Source organism: Sminthopsis crassicaudata, chromosome 2 (assembly GCF_048593235.1).
Source record: "Sminthopsis crassicaudata isolate SCR6 chromosome 2, ASM4859323v1, whole genome shotgun sequence".
Taxonomy (NCBI): Eukaryota; Metazoa; Chordata; class Mammalia; order Dasyuromorphia; family Dasyuridae; genus Sminthopsis; species Sminthopsis crassicaudata.
In genome coordinates this window covers 320,183,672-320,196,969 of record NC_133618.1, presented here as the reverse complement: position 1 = coordinate 320,196,969, position 13,298 = coordinate 320,183,672, and the positions used below count along the sequence as shown (strand labels likewise).

Sequence of the window (13,298 nt, the reverse complement as noted above, 5' to 3'; positions counted from 1 at the left end):
TTTAAAATATATATTTTGCTAAATAGATCAAAATTCAGCTGAAAAAAAAAGTGATACCAGGGTTATGATCTTTTCATCATTTCGAGACAGTGTTCAAGAAATTGCAGAAATGCTTCACCATCAGCCAACTGTTAGAGTTATGACTTTTGTTGGTCATGCTTCAGGGAAAAGCACAAAAGGTTTAACACAGAAGGAACAACTTCAGGTAATCAGAAGTTTCTGATATTGATAGAAACAGGAATGTTTTGAGATATCTTTTTATTTGTATTCTTTTTAGAATAATTAGCAAATTTCAAACTTGCCTTTTTAAGTCTTAAGAGGAATTTTCTTTGATATTAGACATAAAGTTAGAACTGTATTTGAAATGTTTTGAAATATCTTTAAAAGTGAACTTATAATTTCTCCAACTGAAAATTTGTAAAAATATATTTTTTTAAGAAATGGAAAATATGAATTTTCATTTAAACTAATTTATATCTAAAAAGAGTATGGTAAGAAACAATTTTGATTAAAAAATAATATTTCTCTTGGGAATTTCTAAGCAGACTAGTACTCTGAAATTAGAAATTGTTAATATAGGTCCCACTTCTCTATGGATAGAACAGTGAGAATGTCACAGCTAGGATCCAGGTAGATACTGACAGATTGGAATGGTTCCTAAATTTGACATGCTTATTTGGTTTTTTTTTTTTTGGGAAATGCTATATAACTTCTTTCTCTTTTCCATACAATATGTAATGCTTAATGAATGAAACTAAACCCACTATTTTTTGTATTTCACATAGATATCTCTATTCTTATCCCCACTATCCCCTTCTATTAGCTGTAATAAGTAGAGTAAGACTACTTACAGGTCCTAGATTGAACGTATATTAATGCTGACCTCCTACCACCCCCTCTGTTGACTTTGGGAAGGGTGAAGGGATGCTGGAAAGAGAATCACTACCAACATTTTTTCTTCTCCCCACCATTTCTATTAGGCATCCTTTATGAAGGAATAGACTATAGCCAGCCCAACTCTCTTTGTAACACTCTTTGAAAACTGAGGTTTCCTACTATTGTTATTGTGGTTTCTCCTATTTCTCTTCCTTTGCTTGTAATAAGTAATTAGGGAACATTTAGGAAGAAACTAGTTTCTTCTCTCTCCTTCTGATATTCTCTTGTTCCTGTCCTACTCCATCCGATCCCATACATATCCTACTCCAAATCTTCCCATCCCTTCCACTGTTATCTCCTGGAATTCCTGTTCTTCATGAACAATCTCCCCTTTATATTTCTCTCATACTCTTTCTATCTATTGGCCTTCACTGAGACCTAATTCCCCTCTAACAACAATACAGCATGTCTCACTATCTTTTCCAGAACTGACTATTCCTTTGCTCAGCCCATCAACTCTACTGGGCCTTGAGGCAGTCACGATATTCTTTGTTCCCCTTTGTCATTTCCACATTTGTCCTTTGCTTCCTTCACTCTGTAGCCTTTCTCTGTTGAAATCCAAGCAATTATATTTTTCTACCCAATTAGAATTATGGCAGTTGTAAAATACTGAGACCCTTGGTCATTCTCTCTCCATTCTCAAGGAGTTCAACATTTGGTTCACCATCTTCATCTCTGTTTTTGTAGTGCTAGTGCTTTAGTGCTGCAATATTGATGTCTAATGCTCTACTAAATTCTAACTTCCTCAAGTATTCTACCCTATTCCTTTGTTCCACATCAGCTGCAAGTATTCTACTTCTCTACTTAGAAACTAATTAGAAGAATTCTTTTTTTTTTTTTTTTTTTTTTGGCTGAGACAATTGGGGTTAAGTGACTTGCCCAGGGTCACACAGCTAGGAAGTGTTAAGTGTCTGAAGCCAAATTTGAACTTGGGTCCGTCTGACTTCAGGGCTGGTGACTTCCACTGCTTCACCTACCTATGGATTTTTTTTTTACACAATTCTTATATTCAACTATAACCTCCCATGATTCTACTTCTCCCTAAATTTTATTTCTCCTGTACTTATTCTTCAATCCCTTTACCCCTTCTACCCTCTACTCCGTCTATCCTTCAGTATTTTCTCTAGCAATTATCCCTGTTCTGAGCTATTCTAAGAACCATACATACATTGGTAAATATAGTGTAGGAGTTGTTTTTTCAGAATAAAGATACATTTGAAAAAAATAATAAAAGATTTTTATTTTTCAGAATACATATAAAGATAGTTTTCAACATTTTATTCCTATAAAACCCCATGTTCCAAATTTTTCTTCCTTTCTCTCCTTCCCTTTTCCCAGACATCAAGGCAATCAGCACAGCTAAACATGTACTACTTGAAGATATATTTTTAATAATTCATTCATAACTTTATTTCTTTAATCAAAATGAATTTGTTGCCTTGAGTCTTGTTCTTTGGGACACCCCATTCTCAAATCTGAAAAGTACTGAGAAAGTTTTAAAAGCTTCTCTTTAGACATAAAATCAACTTGTAATTCTCCTTTCACCAAGATAAATTAAAGAGTATAACTTTCTTAGCCATTTCTTCCCTTCATCCTGACCCATACTTGCCTTTGGTTATTTCTCTTATTTTGTGTTCATTTTGTCTTGATTGTATTAATGTAATTTTTTTTTTGTTTTGGGGGGGGGAAGAAGGGAGGGACAGGGAGTGATTCTCCTTCCCAGGAATCTTTTCTAGGAAATGTGATATGAAGGGGGGGAAAAAACCTCAACTAATTTAATAAACGTGAAATACCTCCTATGGCCAGTTTCTGTGATAGATTCTGGTGATAGAAAGATAAAGAAACAATATATGCCATAGAAGAGAGTGTCGTGACATGGACAAGAAATATGTTGTGGGGGTTGAATATGTTAGTGATCAAGATAAAGTACTTATAAGCATTTTGCTCTTGTTTTATCATTGTTTTGATTTTTGTTTTAATGATTTTTATTTTAGGTTGTAAAACAATTCCGTGATGGTGGTTATAACACATTGGTCTCTACATGTGTTGGGGAAGAAGGTTTAGATATAGGAGAAGTTGATCTAATAATCTGTTTTGATGCTCAGAAGAGTCCAGTTCGTCTTGTACAGCGAATGGGCAGAACTGGCCGCAAACGTCAAGGCCGAATTGTTGTTATTCTTACAGAAGGAAGAGAAGAATGTGTATGTATATCTATAGGTATATAATTTAATGCTTAAAATTTGCAAGTTATTATACATTATGCAAAATGAAATTTGGACACAGTTTAAGGAATCTAGCAGGAAGGATGAATTTTTCCCATTGTATATTTCTAACAGTTTCCTTTTGTGGGAATTTTAAGCCAAATTCATAATTTTATGCACATATGATATTATTTTAGTATCCCCATTTAATGTTAATTGAGAGAAATTTAATCAAAAACAGATCAGGTGGGATAATGACCTTTGTATGTCCTAATGAGTTACATAAATGTCTTCTATCATTATTATTTTCTTGTTAACCTTTAGCTAATGAATAAATCTATTTGACCAAAATAGTTAAGATTTTATTTTTTATTATTTCATCCAGAATAAGTTCATCCTAATAACAACTTCTTTATTGCAAAATGATAATTACAAAATAATTTCTAAGATTAGTTTTTTAATTTTTAACAGGCTTATAATCGAAGTCAATCTTGCAAAAGAAGTATTTATAAAGCTATTTCTGGTAATAGTAAGGCCTTTAATTTTTATCAAGCAAGTCCACGTATGATTCCTGATGGAATTTACCCAAAGTTACACAAAATGTTCATTGCTGAGGAAATTTATGAACGCTCAAAGAAATCTAGAATAAATAAAAACTCATCTGTCTTTTCATTTGGAGATGGTAAGTTGTAATTTTTCAGTAATTAAATATATTCCATTATTAATTGTCTGTGTTGTAATTAAAAGTATATGTCTTACTGATAAAATAGCTATAGTTTGAAAAACTCATCATAGATTTTAAGGTACAAACACATTTTCCCTTAAGAGATGTTGTCCATTACTAGAAGAAAGGTGACACTTAATGACCTTATAAAGATACTGATCGAGACCTTGACCATAAGATAACAAAATAAAGCTATTTGTGCACTAATAACCACATATAAGTACTGGTTTTATTATTGAGAAAACCATGGGTACTGCTATCAAGAAAGTGAAAGACCTCTAGATATTAACATTGTATGAAGGAAAAACTTCTGACCATGTCTCAATCTATATAGTAATCATTATTTTCTTATTTTGCCTCACCCTTATTTTATTATAAGCTCACAGACTTAGAACTGAAAGGGACCTTAGATGCCACTAAGCCCTGTTTTCCTGGTCTAGAAATAAGGAAATTAAGACCCAACTGATTGTTTTCTTGTCCAGGATTATATAGGTATGGAATAGCTAGATGGTGCAGTCGATAGAATACCAGTCCTGAACTCAGGAGGACTGGAGTTTAAATATGACCTCAGACACTTAACACTCCCTAGCTATGTGTGACCCTGTGTATTAACCCCAATTGCCTCAGTAAAATTAAAAAAAAAAAAAAATAAATATATATATAATATATATATATATATAGTACAATGGCAAAGCTGGGATCCAGACCCAGAGCCTTTGATTTCAAATATAGCCCTCTCTCCAGCATACTATGCTGCTTTCTTGGCCAACTCAGACTCCAAGATTGTTCCAGAAGTCATTGAAGTATTTTGGACTGATCTTTTTTTCTGTTTTCTTCTGTTCATTTAAAAAATGTTTTGTGGACTCTTTTTTTTCTTGTATTGCTATTATTGTCATTACCTCACTTTTTTTCCCCTAAAAAAATAAAATAAGTCTCCATTTTTGACATTGACCATGCCTGAAAATATGCTGCATGTTATACCTCTTTTATGAAGTTGTGATTTTTTTTTATACTTGGTATACATTAGTTTATGATTTTTAAGTCTTTCAGAATTTTCTTTTTATCATTTCTTATGTCACAATAATAATATTCCATTACATCTGCACCATAAGTTACCAACTGATGAACACCCATTTTGTTTATTTCCTTCTTAACTTCAAAACTGATGTTATAGCTGGCTCCTTAGGCATTTTTGGAATGAAGGCCTGGTTTGGTCGTGTTCCTGTTTTCTAGGTTATTGAATCTTGTATTATTTCAGGATCTCAGGCTGGGGACTGGCAAGCTTTCAGTGTTCTCAAAGTGGAATCCTCGCACAGTTTAATTGCTCCTCTGCACCCTCACTCATCCCCTGTTCTGTTGGCTCAGAACTACAGAATTGTAGTCTCCTCTTTAGTCTGGTATTCTTGCGTTGGTTATTTCTCTGCAGGCTGGACTAGATCTTATAAGTGAAACTCTGCTTTGTGTTGGACCATTTGAGCCACACCACTAATGCCGGCTGTATCATTCAGGGAACCTGAGCAGGTCCTTTTCTCATTCATCCCTGAATCTGTGATATGGGATTGGGACCTATGCAACAAAGCTACCAGTTGGTGTCTGTCTCCATCATAGTATCTTGGTATAGATCTACTTTTGCTCTGGTGCTTAGCCTCTGTCTGGGGCTGTAGTGCTCCATGGGCAGCATAGTGCTAACTGATCCCATTTGAGTGTCCAAAGACCACTTTGTCTCCTTATAGTAAGCTGCACTGGGCCAAAGGACTCATTGACTTTTTCCGGGATTTCTCCATCAAGATTTGAATCAAATCAAAATTTTTTCCCCAGCTATATTAGGAAGCGTTTGTAGAGGACAGCTCTCTCTGCATTCTTTCCCCATCCCTCTACCATTTTGGCTCTTGTGTGACACATTAGTATTCTATTGTGTTCTTCTGACATAATGTATTTACCACATCCTTTGTCATGGTCAAATCTGCTTTGTTTTCAATTCCTTATAACCACAAAATGTTCTCCTATGAAGATTTAGGTGTGTGTGGAACTTTTATCATATCCTTGGGTTATATATCTAGTGGGATATCGGAGCTTGATTTCTTTTTCAATACAGTATTACACTTTTCATACTTATTTTTTGATTTTTATTTGTCTATAATTTTATGTTTTTATAATTTTTTCAACTTGTAGGAATGAAGCAACGCAATTCAAAAGAAGCTTGGTCCTTAACAGAAGAAGAATTTAAATTATGGAACAAGCTGTACAGATTAAGAGAAAATGATGAAATTAAGGAAATAATATTGCCTAAAGTTAAGTTTGAATCTTTACAAGATGAAGATATATTTGTAAGTAGAACTTTCACATATTATCATGTATGTAGAAGACATACTTAAATAAAAGGCTAGAGCTCTGCTGCCATTCAACTAAATATTTTATCAAGTTATTTAACCTTTGTCAACCTGGAGTTTATATTAAGAAACTTTCAAGGTTGCTTCCAACTCCAAAATTTGGTGATTTTTTTTTTTTTTACTTATTCTTTGCAAATTAATAAAAAAAATCACATGGTTGATACCTACTTAAAACCAAAACAAAAATTAACTTAAATCACAGTGAATAGAGTAGTGGACCTGGAATCAGAAAGACCTGAATTCAAAAGTGGTCTCAGATATATATATATTAGCTATGTGATCCCAGGCAAGTCACTGAACTAATGTCTGCCTCAGTTTCCTTATCTATAAAATAGAGATATCATTTACCTCCTAGACTTTTTTATAGCTCTCTCTTTTTTTTTTTTTTTAAAACAGTATTTGTAAAATGCTTTACAAACAAAAGCACTAGATAAATGCTAGGTATTATTATTATTGTTGTTATAAGCAAAAGCTCTGAAAGTCAACTCAATTTCTGATTCATGTAATGACTAATGACTAAATGCACTTTCTTATTTTCATTGGAATTTGGAAAGGTAACTATGGATGATGAATGTTCCCTAGGCTGATAGAACCAAATTTGTGTTATTAGGTTTGTTTGTTTTTTGTTTTTGATTGAGTTTTGCTTCATTGTTTTCCTTTGTTATAAAGGAAGATACTGAGTGTATTGAAAATTGACTGGAATGAAAAGAAGTTATCAATAAGACTATAAGACCTCTGCATATTATATTATGCCAGGTTCTTTTTTGATCTTCATTATTTTGTGTGCATATTATATTTTGTTGTTTGCTTTATATTGTTTCTTATAAATCAAGAATTCTCAGCTTTTTAAAATTAAACACTAATTTTCCTGACTCAATATGATGATTTTTATACTAGTTGCAGTTTATTGAGAAAACACATAATGCTGTAAAAGTATAGGGAATTATTCATCCTTTTAGAATGAATTTGTATTTTATTGTGTTTTATTCATAAGGCAGTGTGTTATAATGATTAGAGAGCTGGCCTCAGAGTCAGATAAATAAGGCCTCTGACATGCTGGCTGTGTGATTGTTCAAGATATCAATGTGCCAGACACCTTTCTCAAACTTCGAATGGAAGAAAAGCTGCGTATCTGTATTGATAGAACTCCCTATCTATATTGATCACCAGTTACATTAGTTTTTCTGATATAGTATTTTTTTTTTTTTTTTTTTTTTTTTACAAAATGTCTCTCTTGAAATAACTGCTACCTTTCAGGAATCTACAACCCATAGGTTGGAATGCTCTCAAACAAATATTTCAATATTATTAATAAACTTTTCATATTACTCATTTTATAGAGCAATATTGTATTCTATGGAAATAATCATCCATAGGTTTCCAATTGTTGTTCAATTTAGTTTTTTAATGTCATAGATTTTGCTTTTGTGAATGTCTTTCTACAAATGAGCTTTTCTTTCTCTTTTGGCCTTTATTCCTGAATTCAAATGTGGTCACTTTTAAAAAGGAAAACTTTTAAAAAAAGAAAAAAACCCCTCAAATCATTAGCTCATTTTCATTTTTAAAAACTTTTTGCTGATGCTGTTTATTTTGATACTGAAAAGGAATTGTGACCTTATTGATTTGAGTGTTTCTCCAGTAATGCATATCACAACCTATCTGTGTCTAGATTATCTTTTCTGACTCTTCACCATTTCTTCTCATAAGTTTGTCCTGGTGGTCCATCCATTGTTCTATAGATATTCTTTACTTTCTCCTGTCAAGGTGAAGATACCATTGGAATTCTCTGGTGTGCAAGGTATAATAATCCCTTGCATTTCTTGATAACATCTCTTATTCCTGTTCTTTGAAGTTTCTCTTTGGTTACTTGTTATAGCTTCCACCTGTCACACAACTCTACATTTCTCTCTGAACTATAATAATTTTTAACTCTTTGGAACTAGGCCTTTTTTAAAATATAATAGTCATTTCTAAATATGTAATACCCTATTTCATTACTCAGTAAGATTTCCATTGTAACAAGAAAAAATAGTCAAGCAAAACTAACCAACATGGCAACTGTGTCTGGTGGCATAAGCAACATTTTTCATCAAGGAAAAGAAGGAAGTATGTTTTCTTAACTCTTTCTCTGATTGGCTTAGACTTGGTTATTAGATTTTATTTTATTTTTTTGTTCTTCCATTTAAATAGTATCCACTTTATATGCCATTTTTCTGTTTTTGCTTACTTCACTTTGTCTCAATTTCATATAAGCCTTCTTGTGTTTTTTGGAATTCTTCAAATTCATTTTATTCTGATCGTGCACTAATATTTTAAGTTTTTATATCACAATTTGGGTAGACATTCCCCAGTTAATAAGTATCTTGTATTTTATTACTTTGGCCAAGTCATTTAACACCCTAAGCTTCCGTTTATTAATCTTTACTTGAGGGATTTGGAGTGGATGGATTCTTTATATCCAGTTCTTTCCTTCCATGAATATTTTTCTGTAGTAAGTTCATTTATTTTTAATATATGTTTCTTTATGAATGATTTTGGGAGAAAAAAATGAGCAAAAGAGAAAAACCATGGAAGAGATAAAAAAAAATAAAAAAACAACAGAAAAAGAAGTGAATATGGCATATGTTGATTTGCATTCAATCTCCTTAGATTTTTTTCTGAGTACACATGGCATTTTCTGTCTGTTGGAATTGCTTTGGATCATTGAATCTCTAGAAGAATCAAGCCTTTCATAGTTGATTGTTGCACATTCTTGCTATTATTGTGTACAATGTATTCCTGGTTCTGCTTGTTTCACTCAGCATTAGTTCGTGTAAATCTTTCCAGGCCTTTCTATAACTAGCTTCTTCATCAATTTTTATAGAACAATAATATTCCATTACCTTCATATACCACAGCTTGTTTAGCCATTCCCCAATTGATGAGCACCCACTCATCTTCCAATTCTTTGCTACCACAAAAAGAGCTGCTATAAACATTTTTGTACATGTGGGTCCTTTTTCCTCCTTTATGATTTTCTTGGGATATAGACCTAATAATGGAACTGCTGGGTCAGAGGGTATTCACAGTATTATAGCCCTTTGGACATATTTCCAGATAGCTCTCCAGAATGGTTGGATTGTTTCACAACTCGATCAGCAATGCATTCGTGTACCAGTTTTCCCACATTCTCTCCAACATTTATCATTATCTTTTTCAGTCATCTTAGCCAATCTGAAAGGTGTGAGGTGGTACCTCAGAGTTGCATTTTCTAATTTGCATTTCTCTAATCAATAGTGATCTAAAATATTTTTTCATATAACTATAAATGGCTTTAATTCATCATCTGAAAATTGTCTATTCATATCCTTTGACCTTTTATGAATTGGGAAATGACTTGTATTCTCGTAAATTTGGCACAGTTCTGTAATGGCTGCATAAGTACCCTGGATACCTTAGAATCAGCCAGAGTCAGGATAAGCAAAAGTTTTTATTCTTGGTCTTTTAGGGTTGCAGTAAGGGGAATAGATATAGGAATCTGCACACCTCCTTTTTCTCTCTCCACAGCCAAAGAATGATCCTGCTTGTCCTACTCTACTCTCTGATCTCTCTCACACTTCTCTGTATACATCCACAGATAGAGCCAGCACAGAATAGTTGGGCAGGGTCATTCTCCAAGCATATGTTAATAGAATATTGTCCAATTGGCAATTAATTTTAAGTGCTCGGTTATCTAAGTGTATCTGCTCAGTTCCAGCCTTTTACACGGTTCTTTTTTTTTTTTTTAAATTGAAAACAAAGTCACTTTATTATAAAATTTTTTGACAGTATATATGCATGAGTAATTTTTTTTTAAAACATTATCCCTTGTAATCATTTTTCCAAATTATCTCCTCCCTCCCTCTACTCCCTCCCCCCGATGACAGGCAATCCCATACATTTTACACGTGTTACAGTATAACCTAGATACAATATATGTGTGTAAATCCAATTTTCTTGTTGCACGTTAAGTATTAGATTCCAAAGGTATAAGTAACCTGGGTAGATAGACAGTAGTGCTAACAATTTACATTCACTTCCCAGTGTTCCTTCTCTGGGTGTAGTTGTTTCTGCCCATTATTGATCAACTGGAAGTGAGTTGGATCTTCTTTATGTTAAAGATATCCACTTCCATCAGAATACATCTTCATACAGCATTGAAGTGTACAGCGATCTTCTGGTTCTGTTCATTTTACTCAGCATCAGTTGATGTAAGTCTTTTCAAATCTCTCTGTATTCCTCCTGCTGGTCATTTCTTACAGAGCAGTAATATTCCATAACCTTCATATACCATAATTTACCCAACCATTCTCCAATTGATGGACATCCATTCTTCTTCCAGTTTCTAGCCACTATGAAAAGAGCTGCCACAAACATTTTGGCACATATAGGTCCCTTTCCCCTCTTTAGTATTTCTTTGGGATATAAGTCCAATAGCAGCAATGCTAGATCAAAGGGTATGCACAATTTGATAACTTTTTGGGCATAGTTCCAAATTGCTCTCCAGAATGGTTGGATTCTTTCACAACTCCACCAACAATGTATTAGTGTCCCAGTTTTCCCACATCCCCTCCAACATTCATCATTATTTGTTCCTGTCATCTTAGCCAATCTGACAGGTGTGTAGTGGTATCTCAGAGTTGTCTTAATTTGCATTTTTCTGATCAGTAGTGATTTGGAACACTCTTTCATATGAGTGGATATAATTTCAATTTCATTATCTGACGGTTCTTTATATATTTAAGAAATGAGACCTTTATCAGAAATTCTGTCTATAAAGATTTTTTCCCAGCTTTGTACTTCTCTTTTAATCTTGTTTCTGTTGGTTTTGTTTGTGCAAAAACTTTTTTTAATATATGCATATGTATTTATAAAATTATGCTGTAGAAGAAAAATCAGATCAAAAAGAGAAAAAATGAGAAAGAAAACAAAATGCAAGCAAAGAACAAAAAGACTTTGCTGTGATCCATACTCAGTTCCCACAATTCTCTCTCTGAGTGTAAATGGTTCTTTTCATCACAAGATCATTAAAACTGTCCTCAATCATCTCATTGTTGAATAGAGCCCTGTCCATCAGAATTAGTCATCCTGTAATCTTGTTGTTGCTGTGTACAATGATCTTCTGGTTCTGCTTGTTTCAGTTTATGTAAGTTTCTTCAGATCTCTCTGAAATCATCCTGCTGATCATTTCTTATAGAACAATACTATTTCATAACATTCATGTACCATGACTTATTCAGACATTCTCTAAGTGATGGTCATCTACTCACTTTCCAATTTCTTACCACTAGAAAAAATGCTGCCACAAACATTTTTTTTGTGCAAGAATCTTTTAAGTTAATGTAATCAAAGTTATCCATTTTGACTTTTATAATGTTCTCTAGTTCTTTTTTAGTCATAAATTCCTCCCTTCTTCAAAGATCTGATAGGTAAATTATCCTTTGTTCTCCTAATTTGTTTATGATATCATCATTTATGCCCGAATCATGTATTCATTTTGACCTTATTTTGCTGATTTCCTGACATATTATTCTTCAGTTTTACCAGCAATTTTTGTCAAATAGTGAGTTCTTAATCCAAAAGCTGGAGTTTGGAGATTTATCAAATATTAAATTGTTTTAAGCCTTGATTATTGCATTATATGTATCTAATCTATTACACTGATCTACCACTCTATTTCTTAGCCAGTACCACATGGTTTTGATTATTGCTGCTTTATAATATAGTTTTAGATTTGGGACTGCTAAGCCACCATTCTTTGTATTTTTTTCCACTAATTTCCTTTTTGCTCTTCCAGATTAATTTTGTTTTTCCAATTGTGTAGCTCTGATTTTATTTGTGTGAGAAGTATTTTGTTATTGTGTTCATATAGTTCTTGGGTTCATCTTGGCAGGTAGATCCCAAGTAATTTATTTTGTCTACAGTAATTTTAAATGGAATTTCTCTTTCTATCTCTTGTTAATGGGCTTTGTCAATAATATATAGAAATGCTGGTGAATTGTGTGGGTTTATTTTATATCTTGCAATTTTGCTAAAGCTAAGGATTGTTTCCAGTAGGTTTTTGGATGATTTTCTAGACTTTTTTTTTTTTTTTTCCTGAGGCCGGGGTTAAGTGACTTGCCCAGGGTCACACAGCTAGGAAGTTTTAAGTTTCTGAGACCAGATTTGAACTCTGATCCTCCTGAATTCAAGGCTGGTGCTCTACCCACTGTGCCACCTAGCTGCCTTTTTTTCTAGACTTCTTTAATCATCTTACCATCTGCAAAGAGTTATAGTTTTATTTCCTCACTGCCTATTCTAATTCTTTTAGTTTCTTTTTCTTTTGTTGCTAAAGGCAATATTTGTAGTACAATGTTAAATAATAGTGATGATAATGGGCATCCTTATTTCACTATTCCTTATGGTACATATCTAATTAGTGGCCAAATCTTGCCATTTCTATCTCAATGATATCTGATCTCTTCTCTCCATTCATGCATCACTTTTCATCTAGATGATTACAATAGCCTTGTTTCTCCATCACACATCTTTGTACTCTAATCCCATGCAGTATTGCCAAAGTAATTTTTCTTAAGCTCAAATCTGATTATTCAATCCCACAGTTGATATGTCAATGGCTTCTTATTTTCTTAAAAAAAATAAATAAACTCTTCTATTTAGCTTTTAAAGATGTATTTATATGTTGGAGAGAATGACTGAATGAGTTATGGTACATGAATGTTATGGAATATTATTATTCTATAAGAAATGATCAGCCGAATGATTTCAAGAGGACCTGAAGAGACTTATATGAACTGATGCTAAGTGAAGTGGGTGGAACCAAGAGAGCATTATACACTGCAACAAGATTATTTAATATCAGTTCTGATGGTGTGGCTCTTTTCAACAGTGAGGTGATTCAGGCCAGTTCTAATGGATTTATGATGGAGAAAACCATCTGCACCCAAAGAGAGGACAGTGGGAACTGAATGTGGATCACAACATAGCATTTTCACTCTTTCTGTTGTTGTTTGCTTGCTTTTTTTTCTT

General features: G+C 33.2%; 1 protein-coding gene across 2 annotated transcripts in view; it reads left to right on the top strand.

The window, feature by feature from the left end:
- Positions 1-13,298, top strand: part of FANCM (FA complementation group M) — a 93,570-nt gene that overhangs the window by 27,437 nt on the left and 52,835 nt on the right. For both annotated transcript variants that reach the window (XM_074290167.1, XM_074290168.1), the window contains exons 9-12: positions 27-205; positions 2,931-3,137; positions 3,609-3,819; positions 6,034-6,188. In XM_074290167.1, the coding sequence (XP_074146268.1) occupies positions 27-205; positions 2,931-3,137; positions 3,609-3,819; positions 6,034-6,188 (752 nt within the window). The remainder of the gene's footprint in view (positions 1-26; positions 206-2,930; positions 3,138-3,608; positions 3,820-6,033; positions 6,189-13,298) is intronic.